We start from the raw sequence: 23,568 nt of genomic DNA, 5'->3' as shown, positions 1-23,568 counted from the left end.
CTACCATGTTGGAATTCGAACATAAGCTCCTTGAGGGCAGAGAAGGCTCCCGTTTGCCCCAGAGCACTGTGCCTGGCACACAGTGAATACTTAATAAAGACTTGCTGATGGCTCAGAATGGCCCTGAGAAGAGAATCCCGTCCTCTCGCTAAGATGGCTTTTCCCAAACACAGCTCTCCGCTCTCCCTCCCTGCCACGTTGGGGGGAATGACCTGGCGGGCTGCCAAAGAAGAGATGTGGGGGGAATTTTTCAGAGCTGCCATTTACCTGGAGGGCACACATTGCCACCTAATCTTCTCGCTGTGCCTAAGTGTGTAGCAGTCAGAGCTTCTGCAATGTAAGGCTGGTAGCAGTTGTATCCAGTTTTCTCAGCCTCAGTTTCCACATCTGTAAAATGAGTAGGTTGGTCTGAGGTCTTTTCCAGCTCAAGGTCTAGGATCTGCCTTAAATCCTCCTAGCATCTGTAATTAGTCAGCAACCCCTCCATAACTTGGGAATAACTTTTGAGGGCTGCTATGGCTGAAACGTTCATTTCCCTACTGGTGTCCAGCACTTACTGGTCCGAGGACCTACATCCTATCTGTCTCCATCCACTGTCCACACCACCGCCAAACTAATATCCTATGCCCAAGAAACTTCACCATCCCCCTATCATCTCCAGGATAAAATACAACCTTTCCTATTTGGTATTTTAGCCTGTTCTAAATCTGGCTCCCTCCTACCTACCCATCCAGACTGGGTATATATATATACAGGTGTAGGGATAGGGAGCAGGTTAAAGAGAAGAAGAAGAAGAAGAAAGAAGAAGAAGAAGAAGAAGAAGGAAGAAGAAGAAGAAGAAGAAGAAGAAGAAGAAGAAGAAGAAGAAGAAGAAGAAGAAGAAGAAGAAGAAGAAGAAGAAGAAGAAGAAGAAGAAGAAGAAGAAGAAGAAGAAGAAGAAGAAGAAGGAAGAAGAAGAAGAAGAAGAAGAAGAAGAAGAAGAAGAAGAAGAAGAAGAAGAAGAAGAAGAAGAAGAAGAAGAAGAAGAAGAAGAAGAAGAAGAAGAAGAAGAAGAAGAAATAGAGGATTAAGTATAGAAATAGGGGATTTCTATTAAGGGGATTTTTTTTGGCAAAAGTGCTGGAGTAGTTTGCCATTTCCTTCTCTAAGAGATAGGAATAGGGATAACAATAAGATATGACTTTAAAGGGAAATTCTGGATGAAGGAATATCCTCCCCCAAAGCAGGTTGACATGTTCTAAACCTTGATAGACTTAAAGAACTTGGATGAGCACTAGAATATTAAGAGACTTCTTCATGATCACCCAGCCAGTACATGTCAAAATCAGAACATGAATCCATATGTAAAACATTCATCATAATTGTATTCATTCATATATGTATAAGTGAATACTCCGAGAGAATGTAATCTTCCTGAGTTTTTGGTATTTCCAGCCCTTCATGTGGTATGTGATTAATTAACTCTCACCTAGCTTGAGATTCCGGGGCTCCTTCCAAAACCAGAGAAGGTAGAGCAGGACATCCATTGGGGTTGTAAAGTCATGTCTAAACGTACCTGGTTATGGATGCTCCTTTTCCCTTGGATGATCCTACGTCATATTTGTTTACCAGAGACCTAATTCACATAATTTCATGGAGGGAAAAACCAACTTTCTCTCCATAAGAAAACTGGCTGGGTCAAATGAATTTAGTGATTATATGGTGAGGTGGCTCAGTGGAGAGAGCTCTGGGTTTGGAGTCTGAAAAACCTGAGTTCAAGTTTACTTTCTGAAATTTATTGGTTGTGTGAACCTAAACAAGTCACTTATTCTGTTTGTCTCTGTCTTCTCATGAGCTGGAGAAGGAAATGGAGAACCATTCCAATGTTTTTGCCAAGAAAATCCCAAACGAGGTCACGGAGAGTCGAAAACAGCTGAAAATGACTGAATAAAGTATATGCTGAGCCCTCTCTGACCTCAATCTATTCCAGGCATGTCTCATTCCTGATAATGAGTCCATCTACAAACACCCTTCTCTTCGTGCATTGGGACTACTTTGTTGGGGAAAAGAATGAAGATATCTCTCTAATGATATTAAACTGGATTAGAAAATTCAGCTCTTCTCATAATTGCCAATGGATGATTGTCTCTTATGTACAGATTAAGGAAGTCCATTTGCACCCCCAAAATACGGAGGAGGAAATCTAAACAATCAACCCCAGGGACTGAGAAAGAAAATTACATTGGGAGCAAGTCCTAGTATTTTCCCACTCATCCCAAAGCAGAAGACAAGATTAGTAGTATCATGGGCAGGATGTTGAATAGCTGCCCAAGATCTTGAGGGTCTCATCCAGCTCTTCTGTCTGGGATTCTGAAACATGAGGATTTAGATCATGTTATTTCCAGCAATATCAGTGACATAGTTCTGGAGGTCCCCAAGCAACAGCCAACGAGAATGTCTTTGGGGTTCCATGTTCATCTCCACATCCCTCAGAACATGACACAGAACAAATGCTGAAATAGTTGATTGATTGATTTCAATTCCATTGCTTTGATCTCAGTAACCTTGGAAGGATGGCTATCAGACTGATTCGGGGAATAAGAGGCTGGATACCAAAAATGGGCATCATGATGATGGGAATTCCACTCAATCTCAAAGCCCCTCTTCCCTTCCAAAGTGAAATCAGCTCCAATTAACTTGTTTTTAAAATGGATCCAGTTACCAAAATTCAGTTCAACAAACATGAGTCAGACACTGTGCTCGGTGTTAGATACCCAAAGACAAAAGACAGAACAGCCTTTGCCTTCTGCTAATGGAAAACAACATGCTTAATTAAGTAAATGCAAAGTAATTTCATGAAAGAGAGAACATTAACAATGGGGAGGGGGCAGGGGAGAAAACTGGGCACACACCTGATCTGTTCCACGCTGGGAGCCAGGGATGCTAAGGGGCAGAGATCAGGAGGGGGAACATTCCAGACATGGGGGACAGACTCTGCAAAGGCAGGAAGAGGAATGTGTGCAGGGAACCCCTGGCGGGCCAGTTTGTGAAGGGAAGCAGTCCTGAATGCCAGCTGAAAAGGGCATGATACCACACAAGGAAGTGCGAAAAACTACTCAGATACTCGGCTATTGAGAAGACTCTGGAACTGTCCCAGCTCCCAGATAATGGACCTCATTTCAGACTGAGTTTTTACCCAGCTAACTAGGGTCATGTAAACATGGCTTCTGAGAACGAATCCTACTTCTTGGTGTACCTCCAAAAATGGTTTTCCATTTTAGCTTTTATTTTAAAAATAATGATATTTTAAATTTGAAATGAAATTTTAAAATGAAATAAAGGTGTAGTAGAAAGAGTAATGAACTTGACAATAGGAAGGGCTCAATTCAAGTCTGCCTTTGGCATTTACTAGGTAGGTAAGCCCCTTAACTTTAATTTTTTTGCTCCTCAGTTTCCCCATTTGGAAGATGAAAAACTGAGACTCTGCAGCCTCTAAGGTTTCTTTCAGCTTTAAATCTGATATACTCAGTTGTATGACCTTAGTCATGTTTAATGTCTGAGCTAACCTCTTAGGATTATAGGTTGCAGAAGTTACTTATTGACCTGTATTGGTTGGAGAAGTTTCCTCATTGGGGAAGTTTCCATACCAATGAAACTAAAAGTCTAATTAATCCCTAGTCCTAGAGGCAGCCAGGGTTAGAGCACCAGACCTGGACGCACGGAGTTCAAATCCAGCCTAAGATACTTATTAGCTAAAAGTCACTTTTAACCTGTCTGCCTCCATTTCCTCAACTGAAACTTGGGGATAATAAGCTGCTCCAGAGATGAGCATCTACTTCCCAGAGTTGTTATGGAATCAAATGAAATAATACATGTAAAGTGCTTAGCACTAGTAAATGCTCCATAAATGTTAGCTAGCAATATTTTTACATTGACTTGGGATAGCCAGACAATTTCTTTAGATTCCCCAAAGAAAATCCTGCTCACTGATTATTGGGGAGAACCAAGAGAACTGCATGCAGTTGCTCATTCCTTTGTGTCTCTGCAGAAATTATCTGAGACATGGACACCATCCAGCCTTGTTGGAGCAAGGAAGCAATACTGCAGTAATCTTGGTTCTCACCAAGGACATCCCTGGTGTCCTTGGGGCCTCAGACACTGAGGAACAACAAACATTTTCAGGGAAATGTAAACTCGAGGGGAGGGACTGTGTCTCAGGAGTCTAGAACAGTACCTGGCACGTTGTGAACTTTTAATAAATGTTTCCTGAACTTATAAAAGTGAATGCTGAAAACTATCTTTACATGTAATTGGAAATATATATATATATATAAAATGTACTATATATATATATACACACACATATATATAATGTACTATATATATACACACACATATATAAAATGTACTGTATATATATATATAATGTATTATATCTATATACACATATAAAAAATGTACTATATATATAATGTATTATATCTATACATACACATATAAAATGTACTATATATATAAAATGTACTATATATATACACACATACATATAAAATGTACTATATATACACACACACATATAAAATGTGCTATATATATAATGTACTATATACATACACACATATATAAAATGTACTATATATAATGTACTGTATATATACACACACACATATAAAATGTACTATATATATATATAATGTACTATATATATACACACACACATATATAAAATGTACTATATATACACACATTTATAAAATGTACTGCATATATAATATACTATATACACACACATATAAAATGTACTATATATATAATGTACTATATATACACACATATATAAAATGTACTATATATATATAATGTACTATATATACACACATGTATAAAATGTACTATATATATACACACATATAAAAGTACTACATATAATGTGCTGTATATATACACACATATATAAAATGTACTGTATATATAATATACTATACACACACACATATAAAATGTACTATATATATATATACACACACACAGATATAAAATGTACTATATATAATGTACTGTATATATACACACATATATAAAATGTACTATATATACACACACATATATAAAATGTACTATATATATAATGTACTATATATATACACACACATATATGTACTGTGTATATATATATATATATACACACACACACACATATAATGTATTATATATGTGTGTATATATGTATATATACATACACATACACACTATTAAGTGGATAAAAAAAGAAAAAAAATCCTTAAAAGATAAATAAATGTTTCCTGAGCTCAAGAAGCCAGAGCCCTTCCCGGAGACTATCTTCCAGCTACTTTGCACCTCTCTTGCTCGTCCCTGATTATTTACATGGGTCCTCTCTGTTAGAACGTACACTCCTTGAGGACAGGGGAGGTGTTCTTGTGTTACTTTGTATGTAAGCACGGAACCCAGAACAGTACATAAATGCTTCCTGATTAACTGAAGTCAACTGGATTGAATGGAAATGAATTGCATGGAGGTCCTCAATAGAGAGGAAGCTATAGAAATTCACTAATGATTGAGCCCTTAACTTCTTTTTCTGCCCTATTTATTCCTCTTGTTGTATTCATAGAATTTGGATCTAGAAGGAGTCATAATAGATACATAAGTTCAACTTTCTCATTTCATAAATGAAGTTGGGGAAAACCCTGCTGTTCTCCTGTGAACCGTAGGGGTGGGATTCACATTCTACTGTGCCGCACTCCTAGGGGAATTTTGAAAAGCTGCCATGATCTCCCACCCCCATTCCCCAAATAGCCATAATTGAGTTTAAAGGGGACAAAGTCATTTCCCCCAGAATTTCTCACATTTGGGGGTGACTGAAAAGAAGAGGGCCATCTACAAGAAAGGGAAGAAAAGATGAACAGTTCTGCATATGTCTTTGCTTACTGTATAGGAATTCTTGAAATGGAAATTCATCATTACATATTTTGAATCTTTTTATGTTGTATTGTGGACATGAAAAAATACAGCCCTCATATAATCATCACACTGCTCTCTCCTTTCTCAGCCTGAGATGGTTTTATTTCTTGTGTAACAAAAGAAAAGTCTTTTTCTGAAATATCAGGAACTCTTGGACGGGACCACGATTATAAGTCTCAAATTTGAGGGGAAAAAAAGAAGTCTCAAGTTGTGACCCGGTATTTTAAAGACTTGACTACACCTTCTCCCCCATTTGAAAAATACGCAGACATATTTAGGACTTGAGATCATTTGAATTCAAATTCATTATCAAATTTGTTCAAGTCTCAGTGATAGAAAGAATATTGGTTTGAGAATCAAAAGAATAGTAGCTTCATCTGGGGAGGGTTCAATTGTGCTAAAAGAGGGGACTATATGGTCCTTAACCCTACCCAACAAGGGACACTGGTTTGGAAAGATGCACCATGGTGGCAGGACCATGGAAATGGAGGAATGGGAAAAACTGTAATGTATATAACCAAAAAGCCGTGATTCCAGAGATGGGATGTAAGTACACTAGAAGGCACAGTGGGCACTGTGGAGAAGATGCATACCCCAAGCCAGGAAGCCAGTACAAAAGCCCACCCAGTTATGGTGACATGGAAATTCAGAGAGCTGAATTCAACATCTCATTCTGCTAAGTGCCACACATGTAACCTTAAAGAAAACATTTAACTTCTATTGACCTCAGTTTACTCAAAGATAAAATAAAAATAAAGGTACTATTTTTTCTCCCAGAGGCAATTGGGGTTAAGCGACTTGCCCAGGGTGACACAGCCAGGAAGTGTTAAGTGTCTGAGATCAGATTTGAACTCAGATCCTCCTGACTTTAGGACTGGTGCTCTATCTACTGCACCAATTAGCTGCCCCAAAAAAGGTACTGTTAAGGTCAATTAATCTAACCCTCTTATCCCATGAATTATAACTCCACTATTTGTTACAACATTGAGCAAATTTAACCTCTCTGAGACTCTTTTCCTTAATTTATAAAAATGGGGTGGAAATGATGATCTCTATGGTTCTTTTTGTTCTAAACACTATGATTATTTTTTAAAAGAAATAAAGGGGGCAGCTAAGTGGTACAGTGGATAGAGTATCAGCACTGAACTCAGGAGGACCTGAGTTCAAATCTGTTCTCAGACCAGATTAACACTTCCTGACTGTGTGAGCCTGAACAAGTCACTTATCCCCAATTGCCTCAGCAAAAACAAACAAATAAAAAGGAAAGAAAGAAAAAAAGAAATCAATAAGGTAGAGAAATAAGCTTAGGGGGTCAAATTCCCAACAAGAATTCCTAGTTTTCTCCCCTCATCCCCTATAAAGTGATATATATGAGCTGAATGAATACTTACTATCCTATTTTACTTTCTCTTGATTTAGTAAAGGATTAAATACATTCTTAGGAAGAATTATTAAATTATCCTCCATCGCCACCCTCTACTCTGTCCTGAAAAAGAAACTTGAAATAAAAACCTCCCCCTTCAGGTACATGTCCCCCTATCCTCTCACTCAACAGATCCCACTTGGTCACCATCCTTCCTTCAGAATGAGAAGGAAATGGGGGGAAAAAATCACTAAATGGAACCAACTGGGAAAAGGCTATCATTCCACCAAGAAATTCCTCCTTAGGAAAGTTCTATTTTCCTATCCTGACCTAAAAGTTGCTGTTTTTTTTCACCTAAAGTGAAGAAGAATGGACTCGTATGAGTATGGGGGGAAATAGTACCAGGCACTTAACCCCACCCAGAGCCAAGGCCCTCCTACCGTTGCACGTGGGGTAACTGTCTGTCCAGGCCGGCTGTTGGTGGAGAAGATGGTTGCTGGGATTGAGATTCATCACACCACTTCCTTCCAAAATCATGATCTGAAAGGGGATCCAACAGTCCGCTCAGTTAATGCCTTCTTGACAAATGCCATTTGGAAAGCGCCAGCAGTAAAATTCAAAGAAGAAGAGAAAAAAAAAAGTCAGTTCCTCAGCACCAGCCCCAGAAACATGTTGCCGCAGCCCTTGATGGGAAAGGCAGAACTCTCGCGCAATTAAAATTTCCATGTCCAATATTCATATGTATGAGACAAGTTTTTACAGCCACCTATTCATAAATGAATAATCTCTGATCGGGAATGAGGCAGAATGAAGGGCAATACCTCTCACCAGGAGATGCTGGCCAGTCTCCAAGCTGACAAAAGTGAAAACACCAAAGAGGATTTTTTTTTTTTCTTAAAGCAGAATTCCAATCAATTAAACCTTGCCGTCAAAGACATGGGTATTTTTAGGGATATTCCCACTTAACTTGTTCTATTCAGGAGTCCTGGAGCACCTGTATAAATGCATCCCCCGCACAGCCAGCCCCCCTCCAGAACGGCACAGGGATGGGTCAAGGGCCTGGCTCATGGAGTGGAGCCTTGCCTGGACTCCCCAGCCACTGGGATCTGTTCCTTCTTGGGGCACTTTGCTGCTTAGAAACTCAGCCCACCTCCTGAAAATCTCCAGCCCCCAAACACAGATGCTAAATGGCCCTTCTTTCCTCCTTAGTGCACTAAGAGATGACAATGAAACGGTCTTGGGAAATGAAGTAGATCATCCTTAGAGGGAAGGAACAAGTCCTTTCAGTCATGCCCAACTCTTTGTGACCCCATTTGGAGTTTTCTTGGCAAAGATATTGGAGTGGTTTGCCATTTCCTTTTCCAGTTCATTTTACAGATAAGGAAACCAAGGCAAACAGAGTGAAGTAACTTGCCCAGGGTCATCCAGCTGCATTTGAACTTGGGAAAATGAGTCTTCTTCCCTGCAGGCCTGGTGCTCTTGCAACTAGTTGCCCCTTGGAGTCAGAACATCTGGATTCAAATGTAGGTTTTGCCAGTTAAAAAGCTAAGACTGGGTAAGTCACCTTATCTCTCAAGTCTCCATGTCCTCTCAGCAAAAGGAGGACATTCAACTAACTTTCAAGTCTGAGCATCCATGTTGTTTGTAAAACCCGGGGGACGAGACTGCCTCTGAGTCCCTTCCAGTGGATCCTGGAATTTTGTTTTACTTTACTTTAATTTATATTTAATTGATTTTAATTGCCATCAATAGAGGATGATAGAATGGGGGCATATGGTGATCCCCACACTTTCAGGAAAGTCTAGTTGGAAAAAGCCTGGCCTGGGAGTCAGAAATCTGAGTTCTAATACCAGGTTTAAATTCTCTGCCTCTGACTCAGTTTCCTCATCTGAAAAAATAAAAAGGAATAGAGATGAACTAAATGATCTTCTAAGACAGTGCAATCCCACTCTAAATCTATCATCCTTTGAGTCTTCCTGCATGACTTTGGATCAACCACTTTCTCACTGGGGGGCCCATTTTTCTTAATTGTAAAATTAGGAACGTAAAACTATTATCCCAAAGCTCTTTTTTATTTTGCCACTTTCTCACTGTGGGTCCCATTTTCCTTACTTGTAAAATTAGGAACTTAGACTATCATCCTAAAGCTCCTTTTCACCACTTTTTCACTGTGGGTCCCATTTTCCTTACTTGTAAAATTAGGAACTTAGACTATCATCCTAAAGCTCTTTTTCGCCACTTTTTCACTGTGGGGCCCATTTTCCTTGTAAAATTAGGAACTTAAAACTATCATCCTAAAGCTCTTTTTTGTCATTTTCTCACTGTGGGGCCCATTTTCCGTACTTATAAAGTTAAGAACTTAAAACTATCATCCCAAAGCTCTTTTTTGCCTTGAAGTTATTATTTGAGAAGAAAATAACTCCTCCTGAGCTGTCCTGCCTTCTCAGCAGCGGAGGGCGAGAAGGGCAGGAAGAGGTGTGGAGGAGAGAATCTCTGTCCCTGGCAGTCTGTTTACCCAAGGCCTGGGCTCCAAGAGGGCCCATGTTGGCCCTACCACCGACATAGTCAGGAAAGTTACTGTTTAACATTTGAAGGTCTGAAGATCACAGCCCAACCGGTTTGCACAGAAGGATGGGCTAGGCGGGTTTCCACTTCATGGAAGACTGGGGTGGAGGGAGTGGGGGGAGACAGAGGAGGACCAGCTCGGGGTTTCCACTAAATTCTTCCATCCTGTTTAGCCAGCTGGGGTTGTTTAAAGTGGCAGGTTCCACGGAGCACCGAAAGAAGCAGGCAGGTAAAAGCAAGTGGGTGACCAGGCGGTCTCCCGGGCAGGAGGGTGGGAAAGGGAGAGAGAGATAAGGCCTCCATTTGCATTTCCCAGGTAGCTGAGCTCAGCAGCTTCCCGGCCAGACTCCTCCTAAATTCCTCCTGGCCCCAAGCACTCTAGAACAGGAGGTCACAGGCTCAGATTTAGATTCCTCAAGGCACCCAAACAACCCCCCTTTCATTTTGTAAAGAAGGAAATGAGACCCAGAAAAGAGTTCAAGATAACTCCCTTGAAATCTTAGTCAAGTAGACCTCAACCATTTTCTATTCTTTGCACCCGTCTGGCCATCTAAGTTTCCATTCCATTTGATTTAGCATTCTTGTCTAGCACAGTTGTTGGACCCCAAGGGGGGTGTGACCAAGGGGAGGAAGGGCTGTAAAATGGATTAAATCCCATCCTCCCAGCCATGGCTAATCATGGGGTTTGTCTCCTAAACACCACACCCACCATTACAACCCAATACTTACCCGATCCTTTTTCTATAGCTTGGCAAGTTCCCAGTCTTCCCCCTTTTGAGTTAGACATCAACCCACCTGGGCCTTTATAACTTAATCCCAACTTCAGAAACGACACAGGTGTCATTGGGAACATCTCCCCCTAACATACTCAACCAGGAAAAAAATTCTGACAGGAGTGATCAAAACAAAAAGTTAAGACCAGTGTACCCAGCCTAGCATCCACATCTTTTCCACGTCGCTTTGCTGAGATCAGTCAACAAGCATCCACTACGAGCCAGAGAGAAAAATAAAGGGAAGCATCCCTCTCTTCTTGGGAGTTATGGGGTGACTTCTAGCATAAAGCTCTGGAGCTGAGGTCAAGAAGACCCGAGTTCAAATGGGAAATGAGTGTAAACCTTTTGCATTTTTTTTTTCTTCCTGGGTTATTTCTACCTTCTGAATCCAACTCTTCCTGAGCAACAAGAGAACTGTTCAGTTCTGCAAACATATATTGTATCTAGGATGTACTGTAACCTATTTAACATGTAAAGGACTGCTTGCCATCTGGGGGAGGGGGTGGAGGGAGAGAAGGGAAAAGTCGGAACAAGTGAGTGCAAGGGATAATGCTGTAAAAAATTACCCAGGCATGGGTTCTGTCAATAAAAAGTTATAATTATTAAAAAAAAAAAAAAGAATTAGATTAGGAACCAGAAAAAACAAAAAAGACCTGAGTTCAAATCCAGTCTGAGATACTAGCTGTTTCATTTTTCTCAACTGTAAAATGGAGATCATTGTAGCATTTACTTGCCAGGATTGTCATGAGAGTAATACTAGCAGTGTTTGGCCTAGAGCAGGTTCTTAATGAATGTTTGTTCCCTTCCTTGAGAGATGAGACTTTCTTTTTCGGGCTTTCTTTAGATCACCAAAGCTTAGCACAGCTGCATAGAGTAAGCCCTTAGTAAATACTTGTAGATTGGTTGAGTGGTCTCCAGAAGCTTCCATTTTTATCCAGGGAGACAAAACATACACATGGGGTTAAGTACAGACAAGAGAGATTTAGGAGAAATCTATGATAAAATTGGGTTTTAACCTAATTTTCCAGGAGGATAAGGATAGAAAAAAAGGTCATCGGGTTTATGGAATTAGGGTTGTTTTGAGTTGATTAAAGCTAGAAGTTGGACTAAAATAAAGGGCAGGATTCGGCGGGGAAAGTCACCATTAAGATGCACATTACTACTCCCCAAATCTCTCCTCCAATCCCTAGTCGCCAAATCTCCAACATCTTTGCTTCCTTGGTTTTAGTAGAAGCAACAATATAATTGGAGCCATGGGGCCTGGGGAGGTCTAAGGCAGTGGTTCTCAAACTTTTGTTCTCAGTATCTTCATGTTGTTAAAAAACTATCAAGGATCTGTTCAAAGAGTTTTTGTTCACATGGGTTATATTTATAACTATTTACTATATTAGAAATAAAAAATAATTTTGAATCTGTAGACTCTCTGAAAGGGTTTCAGAGACCCCAACAATTCTTTGGACTATACTTTGAGGACCACTGGTCTAGGGCCTTAATGATTAGGCCACATAAGCCTTGGATGTGGAAAGAGCACTCTGTGGATGTGGGTTTAAATCCCAATTCTGCCACCTACTAGCTTTTGTGATCTTGAGCCTCAGTTTCTCCATCTATAAAATGGGAAGGTTGGATAAAGTGGCCTCTGAGACACTTCCCAACTCTATTCCTCAGATCCATTCCAGACTTAAGTCCAATAAGGGACTGATGTGAAAGACCTGTCAATGTAGGTTATTATTCAATCTCAGACGCCCTCCTCTCATAGTCCAGCAGCTAGGTCATGGACTTGTAACAGGTATCATTATGGTTCAACCACAGTGTGCCCCTCCCCCCCCTTTTTTTTTTGCAATTATATAAAAACATTTCCATATTAGTCATTTTGTACAAGAAGACTCAAATAAAAACACAGAAATGTAAGAAAGTAAAAAGTAGCATGCTTCAGTCTCTGTTCAGTTCTTTGTCCAGAGGTAAATAGTATTCTTCATTATTAATCCTTATATTACTGAGAATAGCCAAGTCACTCACAATTCTTCGTTACAAATTATTGCTGTGACCATGTACAATGTTGTCCTGGTTCTGTTCGCTTCCATTCTGCATCATTTCCTGTACCTCTGCCTAAATTTTTCTGAAATCATCCTGCTTGTCATTTCCACCATTTTCTACAATTTCTACAATTCTACAGCACAATCATATCCCATTACGATCATATCCCACAGCTTGTTTAGCCATTCCCCAATTGATGGGCATCCCTTTGATTTCCAATTCTTACCCACCACAAAAAGAAATGTGTGTCCTTTTAAGAGAAAGCTGTTAAGGTAGTGAGCTGCTCATTTAAAGGGTATATAAAATGGTTCCTACTTGTAAAAGAGTTTATAGGACAACCCCTGATTAGTCAGAGTTCATTTGAGCCCACATGAGGAGCTGATTGTAGAACTGCTGGGGTCTGTTGAGTAACCATCCCTAGGAGAGCAGTCACAGGGCTCCTAGGAGGGAGAATGCTGCTGTGAAAGGGATAGGACTTTTTCATTTCCCAGACTAGAGAGCTAGTCTCATAGGCAGAAAGAGCTGGATTCAATTTCTGCCCTTCCTTCAGCAGCTCAGTGCATACAACACTGGATTTGGAATTAAGAAAATTTGAGTTTATATACAACCTCAAATACTAGTTATATGATTCAGCTGGTTATGTAATTTGTTGGTCTCAGTTTCCTCAACTGTAATTTGCAGATAGTAGCAAACTACTTTGGTAATGGGAGCTTCCTTACCTGGAAATTGTCTATACTAGTGAACCCCAGTTCCTGCCCCTATCTTAAAACCACCTGCTCTTACTTCTATGGACCAAATGGCATTTGTAGTGGTTTGATGTATATGGCTTCCTTTTCTGGGGAGATCATTCTGGCAAATGTCCTTCCTTCTTAAAAGGTATAGATAAAAAAATGTAAAAGGCATAGATATAGGGTTCTAAAGTACCTCAGAGACCATCTAGTCCAATTCCATTTTACAGAACAGGAAACTAAGGCTGAGGTCAAGTCACTTGCCTAGGGTCCCTCACATTATATATGTTGGAATCAGAATTGGAATCCACAGCTTCTTCCTATGGATTCGTTATTCTTCCTCTGTTATCAACTTTACTAATCCAATTAAGATTCATTTCATTTTTGGTATTGATATTTCCAGAGTCTACTACAGTACTTTACCCAGAGTAGACATTTAATGCCTTTTGGTTATTATTATTATTATTTATTTTATTATTGTTTTGTGAAGATTTGACCCTACTGACTCCAAGGCCACACTGCCCTTGGAGGGGTCCCCTGCTTGGGCTGAATAGGTCAAGACCATGGGTATCCTGAGTCACACTAACTTACCCAAAACTGGCTGATAGAGTTTCTTAATTCTCCAACAGTTTCCCTTTCTTCCCTTCCCATACTGACCATCTTTCCTTAGTGCTCAGTTGGTGTCTGATCCAGGAATGCAAAATTAAATCATTCATGTTGAGCCATGAAAAAAAAAATCCTAATTAGGCTAATAGGAAAGCTTCTGCTGTTAAAACAATTCATTGGATCCACTTCAAAGGTGAGAGGGAAAGCAATGGGGGTGGGGGTTCGGTTATATGTGCCACGGCTACCCTCATGGAGCAGGAAAGACGGGCAGTGACTGCGTTTGACTCGGTGCCCTTCTTGATTACTCAGGTTGCACAATCCTGAGAGATTTGTTAATGCAAAGGGAAGACAGTTTGTTAGTCTGACAGTTCTGGAGACAGAAGTCTGCCCTTAAGCTGACAAGCAGGAACGCCATGGCGTCCATCACCTGGCAGACAGTTACCGACTCAGCTCTCTCTCCTGGCTGTCAAGTGGCTCTCAACCCAGCCTTTTTCATGCGCTTGGGGAATTCAGATCATCTCTCTGTGGCAGCCTCCTCATCTACAAAAGCAGGGGCCAGGCCTTGGGAAATGAATCTAGCTGGGATCAAGAGAAAGCGCCCTCGGGGAGCGATGTTGTCACAAAATGAAATTCTGTGCAGTGATGGGCGAGCCCCCACAGAACACGACGGGCCCCTGGCGTCAACACCATTGCCAGATTCGAGCCACTTCTTCCCACTCACCCTCGTCTCCACCTGGAACTTCACTCCATCTACCAAGTCCCAGTCCTCTAACAGAGACCTCATTACCCTCCAAGGGGATCCAAGCCTGACCATCACCACCTGCACAGCTCTATTTTTAGCTTTTGAGGGAGGAAGGCATTCAGGTCACAGAGTACATTTGTGAGCACCAACTAAACAAAGCAGTCAAAGGAAAATGACCTCCAGGTAACTAATGATTCCAAAGAACACATCATCAAATATTATCTTTCTCCTCTCAGTGGACAAGGGGAGGATGACTAGGGCAGAATGCCGTGTGCATTGCTGAATCAAGTCACTCACTCTATTTCTGTTGAGCTCTTGCTCTGTTACAAGGAAGGGTTCCACGTGGCAGGGGTGGTATGCTTTTCCAGAAATAACTGGGATACAAAAAACAAGACTCATCCGTAAAATTAATAAGAACCACGAAAGGAATTGAGGCACATAGCTCATTTCAGTCAAATTCTCAAATGAAATCAGTGGAAAGAGCTCTGGTTCTAGAGCTGGAATAGCAAGTATAGTTACTAAATGTCACCTTGGTCAACCTAATGGGTTTTTGTTTATCTATAAAATGAAAGGCAGCCCTGAAGTCAGGAGGACTGGAGTTCAAATCTGGTCTCAGACACTTAACACGTCCTAGCTGTGTGACCTTGGGCAAGTCATTTAACCCCAATTGCCTCAGCAAAAAAAGAAGGAAAGACAAAGAAAAAGAGGTAGGGGAAAAAATGGCAAACTACTCCAGCACCTTTGTCAAGAAAACCTCAAATGGGGGCAACTAGGTAGTGCAGTGGATAGAGCAGCAACCTGAAATCAGGAGGACCTGAGTTCAAATTTGGTCTCAGACACTTAACACTTCCTAGCTGTGTGACTCCAGGCAAGTCATTTAACCCCAATTGCCTCAGCTAAAAAAAAAAAAAAGAAAGAAAAAAGAAAGAAAGAAAAACCCAAATGGGGTCACAAAGAGTCAAAATGACTTAACAACAACAAACTCGTGTGTAAAATGAGGACAAACGGGACAAGGAAATAGCACACCACTTCAGGATCTTTGCCAAGAAAAACCCACGACTCCAAAAGCAACATTAAGGAAGCTCCAGGTAGTCTTGCACCTGAAGTAAGGAAGACTTAAGTTCAAAATCAGAAACTTACTAGCTATATGTCTCTGAACAAGTCACTTAATCTTTATCTCAGTTTCCCCATCCATAAAATGGGACTCTTAACAGCACCTGCTTCCCAGCATTGCTTCTGTGAGGATAAAATGAGAGAATATTTGTAAAGCTCTTTACAAACCTTAAATTCCTATATAAGTGTTAGCTATTATTACCATCACCGAGCAACACTATCCATTAAGTATAGGCGGTATGACTAGGCTGTAGAGTTTGTGGAGAGAAGTAATGTTTAAGAAGATCATAAACAAAAGGGTACAGAAGAGAACAAAAGAAAAGCTAAAAGGAAGCAAAGAAAAGATGGACAGCTCCAAACGCGATGTATAGGATTTAATATCTAGGTTTTCTTGAAATGGAAATTTATTGTTTCATATTTTGAATCCTCTCATGTTCTGCTACATTTCTTTCTATTTTGTATTTAACTTTTTAAATAATTAATTATTTTAAAAAGACCATTAAACAGAGTTTAAGGCTGGGGACCCCTTAATGCATCTGGAGTTTACTGAGTAAGGGGTCAGGTGACAAAATCAGAGCTATACTCTTTGAATCAGGAGGTACAGTCATTCCCATTCTTGATCCTTCTGAGTTCATTCCTGCTCTACAAGGAGTGACTCTAGAGATCATCCCATTTAGACCGGGCAAACAATCATGTCTCCCATCTTGTTCACAGAATTAATGTCAAATTCTTCAGGCTATGGAGCTTGTTCAGTAGCTTGAAGCTTACTCCTGTGAAATTTTGCCACTTTCCTTCCCCAGTGATCATTCTCTCATTAATCCAATTTCTAGGCACTTAAGTCTGCCTCAGTTTCCTCATCTGAAAGATGAAGATAATAATAGCACAAGATTCTTCCGAGAACCTGGCACACAGTAGGCACTTAATAAATGTTTATTCTTTTCTCCTCCCCCTTCCTGAATTCTTATGTTGGGCTACTACCTATTCTTTCTGGCCCAAGGGTTGGCTCTCCCAAAGATGATTGGGTTGAGAAGGGGAAAAAAAAGAAGGGCAAGGGAGGGATCAAGGGATCTTTGGGTCACAAATTCAGAAGGATCCCCTCAAGTGGGGAATACTGAACTCAAAGTCATAAGAGTTGGGGAAGAGCCAGAACTTTAACTCCAAATCTAGCCTCCTTTCTCTTGGCTTTTGAGCTGATGAAGAACAGAACTCATGAGGGGCTGGACCCAATGGCCACCAAGAGCCAGGATTTTAACTCGGGTTTGATTCCAAATCTAGCCTCCTTTTCCTTGGTTTTTGAGCTGATAAATAGAAATCCTTTGGGGGGCAAGACCCGTGAGGGGCTGGACTCAAGGACCACTGAGGCTCCTTTGGCCTTTGATCCAAGGATTCTCTGACCCCTGGATAACTCACAGAGAACGTCTCACAGGGGAAGCCGAGCAAAGGTTCAATCAATTGTTTTTTAATTGAAAGGTAGGTTGGACACAGATGGCGGCCTCCCCAAACCCAAAGGGTGGAGCTGAAAGGAACAGGAGGCCCTGGCATGACTGAGGGGGCGAAGCTGGGACCAACCTCTGCCCAGACAACTGGGAGGGTGTGTCAAGTCTCAGGGCGGGGGCCACCACGGGCAGTCTGGTTGTCTCCTGGTCTTGCTCGGTGAAGAAGAGAGGCAAGCTCAAGTCACAAAGGCAGAAACTGCTGAACTGTGACTTTGTGATTAACGATGCAGAGCGAACTGGGGGGAGCAGAGCCCAGCTCAAGTGAGTACTCCAATGGGAGCTTCTGTCCTTAGCCCATCTGGACCAACTGAATGCTACGTGGGAGACCCAGAGAGCTTTGGGGACCTTCACTAACAGGTCCCCCCACACCTAAGAAGTTGGAATCTTTCTAATTCATTCAGCAAATTAAGCAGACTAAGTATAGAATACATGGCCTGGTGCTGGAGAGATTAAAAAAAATAATAATAAATAATACTCTGCCCTCGGGGAGTTTTAAATCTAATGAAGGAAACGCACAATCATGAGACAGATTTAGAAACAGACCTTAGAGGCCATTTAGTTCAACCTTCTCCCCACTTTACAGATTAAAAAAAACTAAAGGGTTTTTCTTGTTTTATTCAATTTTTTTTTTTTGGAGGGGAGGAAGAAATAAATGTTTATTAATTGGAAAAGAACTTAGGTTCTTTTATTGACTTCTTCAGGACAAGTACCCAAAGCATTGTGGGGAAAGATGAAAGATGGAGTAATTTCTTGAGTATTTCAATGGCCACCATTATGACTGACAGCTATTCCAGCCTTGGGGACAGCTCAAACTATAGACCGATCATCTTTACCCCATTCACACCATTACATTTCATGTAATTATAATGAGACAATGGCAGAGTTGGAAGGGATTAGAAGGCATCTAACCCAACCAGTCTTCAGACAAGATTATGCTCTAAATCTCCCACAACTCTGATGCACAAGCAAAAATCCAACCATCACCAAGAGAACTCTAGCAAATGGAAGCCCACCATCCACCTGGGAAGCCCTTTCCACACTGGCAGAGCCATCAAAGTTGGGAAGGTTCCTGCTATCCAGCCAAAATCCCCCCTCTATAGGTGTAATGATACTTTACAACTGAATAACTTTACAGCATTATAAAATAATTTCTAAATTCACCAGAAATCTAGACATGAAAGGAACCTTCAGACCTTTTCACTGAATAGTAAAGGAAACTGAAGTCCATTTTATCAAAAGATCTGACCAGAAGAACAATGCGGCATTAAAACATGATGTGGTAGAGGCTTCCTCCACTGAACTTGGAAGAAGAGACTAAGTTTCAGGTGTGAATTTTCTATTTCAGTGTCAATAATAGTGATAATAATGACTAACATTTAAACAGCATTTAAAATGTGCCAGCCACTGTGCTAAGTACTTTACCAATATTATTTCATTTGATCTTCACAACACTGAAAGGTAGGTGCTATAAGTATCTTGATTTTATAGTTGGAACAAACTGAAGCAAAGAGAGGTTGCCCACTTTTCAACAATGAGGTGATTCAGGTTAGTTCCAATGATCTTGTGATGGAGAGAGCTATCTACACCCAGGGAGAGGACTGTGGGAACTGACAGTGTATCACAACATAGCACACTTTTGTTGCTATTGTTTGCTAGCTGTTTGTTTTCTGTCATTTTTTTTCCTTTTTGATCTGATTTTTCTTGGGTAGCATAATAATTGTGGCTATATGTATAGAAGAATTGCACATGTTTAATATATATTAAATTACTTGTCATCTAGAGAAAGGGGTGGGAGGGAAGGGAGGAAGAAAAAATTTGAAACATGAGGTTTGGCAAGGGTGAATGTTGAAAATTGTCTATGCACATGTTTGAAAATAAAAAGCTTTAATGAGAAAGAAAGAGAGAGAGAGAGAAAGCATCTAGGGTCATATAACTAGTACATTTTTGAACTGGATTGGAACTCAGGTCTTCCTGACTCCAAGCCTAGAGCTCTAGCCATTGGTTTAGCTAGCTATGAATTTTGATGGCCTTTCTAAGGTCTCTTTCAGTTCTAAATCTTGATCCTAAAAAGGGTTTTTTAATCACATTGATGACAATGATGATTTGTGTTCAAATCGCACCTCAAATAATTACTATGTGATCCTGGATAATAAATACATTTTCTTTGAGCCTCATCCATAAAATGAGGAACACCTATCTTAAAGGGTTGTTTCAAGCATTAAATGAGATAACATATGTCAGTCAGTAAACATTTATTAAGCACTTACTATGTATCACACACTATGTGTAGTACAAAGGATACAGAAAGATACAAAGAAAGAAGAATCCCTTCCCTCAAGGAGCTCATAATCTAATGAGGAGACAATATTCCAATACATAAATGCAAAACAAGCTATATATAAGATAAATAGGAAATACTTAACAGACGAAAGGCACTGGAATTAAAAGAGGTTGGAAAAGGTTTCTAGCATGAGATGGGATTTTATTTGGGTCTAAATGGAAGCCAGAAAAGTAGATAAGTGCAGTGAAGGAAGAGAGTAAGTGTAAGAGAAAGTCAAAGAAAATTTCCAAAATCAGGTGGAGTATTGTTCACAGTGGGGCAAGAAGTATGGTGTCACTGGACCAAAGGGGTCATATTAGGGGATAATGTGTAAGAAGATTTAAAAAGGAGGAAGGAGCTTTACTAACCTTTCAGTCAGAGACCAATGAAGACAACATTCGTCTATCCTTGGCTAATAAGCAAAGTAGCCAACAAGCAAAATAGTTAATAAACAAAACTCAGCAAGTGAATTTTTAACACTTTTGTTAAAAATGCTAAGGAGATAGGTTTTAAAATAAAGATGCTAAATAAAATAGTTTCCTCGTTCCAATGTGACTCTGAGTTTGAGAGATTTAATCCCTATGCATCATTCGCTCTCAAATAAAAATATAAAATACATATACCTTGGCCACAATACTGGCAACATTCCTATTTTCACCAATAAAGAAAACCTGGGGATTGCATCATACATGATTCTATAACCACAGAGCTAAGTTACTCTCAGGGCTATTGATTATTCTAGAGTTTTTGTGGCCATTTGGGCTCTCTTCAGGGGCTAGATCTAGAACATTTCTGTAGATTTCCTTTACTGTTTGTGAGCAATTTGTAAATACACACATTTCTATGATCCTTATCGCCCCTGGTGCCTACCACAGACAAGGAGGCAGATAGTGCAAGGGGTGAGGCTCCAAACCAAAGCTGATCAAAAGACAAGCTACCTTGGGTGACCCCGGGAGGCACTGCCAACAACGTACCCAGGAGTCTTTGAGATAAAGCTAATGAGATTTTTAGGAGGACAGGCTGGACTCCCTTTTACCCCATGGTGAAATGGAATTTAAGACATGGAGGCTGCATTCTTGTTTTGGAGTAGGGATCAGGGGAGTAGAAGGGGAGAAGTGGAAAATAAGGGGATGATATACAGTTATATCTATCCTTACCAACTGGAAGGAAAAAACCAGAGAGGATACCAGAATTCTGATTTTTAGTAGACAGCCTTGAGACTCTTCACAAGAGGAAAATGAGGGAATCAACAGCCGGGAAACAGCTATCTATCCCAGAGCAGATGGCCAGAAGGGAAATTCACATCTGTCTCATAGCAAATTCAGCCTCCACTAAAATCCCACTTTTCTGTCCCCCAGGCTAACACTCCTCCCTATTCTCAGAGCAGACAGTGGTCCACCTGGCTGAGTCAAACTCTTGAAGGCTCCCAGGATCCTTCCATCTCTGCTCAACCACCAATGCCTGCTTTTCCTGATGATGCCCTCATATAACTTTCCATGAGATATATTCATGGACCATGGTCCCTGCTGTCTTGGAAGTTTTTATTCTTTATTTCTTGCTTCCCTCCTTTCCCTGACTTTGTTCACACTCTCCATCCAATCTCTCCTGGAAAAAAAAAAAATCCCCAGGAAGGATGTCCATGGGTCCAATAAAAACAACAAGAATCATAATAAATGACATTTATATATCATTTTAAAGTTTGAAAAAAACATCGTATGAGTCTCAATTTCCTAAATTTGGCAGGATTGGGAACAAAAATGCTGTTTACTATTGAGTGGGTGGTGAAAGCAGGGAGTTTCTTTTTTTTTTTTTTAATAGCTTTTTATTTACAAGTTATATGTATGGATAATTTTACAGCATTGACAATTGCCAAACCTTCTGTTCCAATTTTTCCCCTCCTTCCTCCCACCCCCTCTCTTAGATGGCAGGATGACCAGTAGATGTTAAATATATTGAAATATAAATTAAATACAAAATAAGTATACATGACCAAACCGTTATTTTGGAAAGCAGTGAGTTTCAAAGCATTAGATTTGGGGTGCCTAATTCAAGCCTAATTCAGATATATATGCACTCTTTTCTCAATTCAAGACTTGTGTTTTAATGAAAAGAGCATAGTTTTTGAAATAAGGGAACCTGGGTTCAAATCTTGACTTTATCACTTATGCAGTATATTCAGTTCAGTCATTTTCAACCATGTCTGAGTTTTTGTGATTCCATTTAGGGTTTATTAGAGTGGTTTGCCATTATCTGCTCCATCTCATTTTACAGATGAGGAAACTAAGGCAGATGGAATTAAGTGACTTACTTAAGTCACACAGTCACTAAATATCTGAGAGTGGATCTGAACTCAGGAAAATGGGTGTTCTTGACTCCAGGTCTGCCACTTCATCCACTGTGCTACCTAGCTGCCTGCTTAATCACTTAAATCACTTTGGTTATAGGTTCCCTCACCTAGGAAATGAGGGTGTTGAACTAAACTTTTTTGTGTCATAGAAAAATTTCTTTGGCAGTCTAGAGGTCTGGGTCCCCTGGATTTGAAATAATATTTGTTTAAGGACTTAACACAATGCCTGGCACGTAGAAGACATTTAATAAATATTTTTTATTAAATAAATAGAATTATTTCCTTCTTATCATAATAATTTTTATATGTAAAATATATAGAACTACCAAGGAAACCAACTATATTGAAAGAAAGTTTATCAAAATATTTTTATAAACAAATTCACAGAGTTTATTAAGAACCCCTAAAATTTGGGAGTGTTATTGTGCTATAAGAAATGACAAGCAGAATAATTTTAAAAACAAAACCTGGAGACACAACATGAATTGATACAAAGTCAGTAGAACTAGAACATTGTACATAGCAACAGCAATATTGTACGATAAAGAATTGTGAATGACTTAACCTCAGCAATACAGTGATCCAAGACAATTCCAAAGAACTAATGATAAAGCACACTGCCTTCAGATAAAGAACTGATATTGATTGAATACAGATCAAAGCATGCTATTTCTCACTTTTTTCCTCTTCCCCATTTTAGTTGAGTCTTTTTGTACAAAGTGATATATAGAAATATTTTACATGATAAAGAATATTTTATATTCTGTTTTACATGATCATGCATGTATAACCTATTTCTGATTGCTTAGGAGAAGAAAGGATAGAATTTAAAACTCAAAACTTTAAATAAAAATGTTAAAAAATAAAACTAAATAAAAATTGGAATCTAACAATGTTGTTTACATGTAGCACATCTATCTAAAAATGAGATACAAGCAGAGTTAAGAATGGCTTTGAATAACTTATTTTGTCGATTACAAATATCCAGATTAACTTCAGAAGACAAAGTCATTATCTGTATCCAGAAAGAGCACTGATAAATAAAAGTATATATAGAATAATTATATATACATGTATATATTTCCTATATATATATGTGTGTGTATGCGCGCGCGCGCACACACACACACACACACACACACACACACACACACACACTTGTGATTAATGGGAGACCATCTCCAGGGCAGGAGCAAGAGAGAGGGAAAGGGAAGGAAAAAAAGAAAAGAAAAGAAATTTACAGGACAATTTTGTTGTATATTTGAAAGGAATGGTAAATTGGGCATAGCGGATTTTCAGTTTCAGGTACAATCTTTTATTGTTATTATTATTATTATTATTATTATTATTATTATTATTGTGCTATGTTATGGAAATACTTGTTTTATTCCATAAATTTTAAAAAAAAACCAACCCTAGAATAGATGACTTCTAATATCTCTTCTGGATCTAAATCTATGATCCCATGATATATGGTCATTTAGCCCTGGCCTATAAGGATCACTCTTTTTTCATTATCTCTT

The 23,568-nt window shown here is 39.6% G+C and overlaps 1 protein-coding gene across 4 annotated transcripts in view; it reads right to left on the bottom strand.

The window, feature by feature from the left end:
- Nucleotides 1-23,568, bottom strand: part of EHF (ETS homologous factor) — a 70,639-nt gene that overhangs the window by 23,843 nt on the left and 23,228 nt on the right. The window contains exons 2-3 of one of the 4 annotated variants that reach the window (XM_051967652.1): nt 7,762-7,899; nt 268-387 (exon numbers count right to left, since the gene is read on the bottom strand). In XM_051967652.1, coding sequence (XP_051823612.1) covers nt 268-387; nt 7,762-7,858 — 217 coding nt within the window. In that variant the 5' untranslated portion in view covers nt 7,859-7,899. The remainder of the gene's footprint in view (nt 1-267; nt 388-7,761; nt 7,900-23,568) is intronic. The other 3 variants (XM_051967653.1, XM_051967654.1, XM_051967655.1) reach the window with 3 other exon arrangements.

Source organism: Antechinus flavipes, chromosome 6 (assembly GCF_016432865.1).
Source record: "Antechinus flavipes isolate AdamAnt ecotype Samford, QLD, Australia chromosome 6, AdamAnt_v2, whole genome shotgun sequence".
Taxonomy (NCBI): Eukaryota; Metazoa; Chordata; class Mammalia; order Dasyuromorphia; family Dasyuridae; genus Antechinus; species Antechinus flavipes.
Note: the sequence above shows the minus strand (reverse complement) of the source record. Positions and strands in the feature narration are given on the sequence as shown.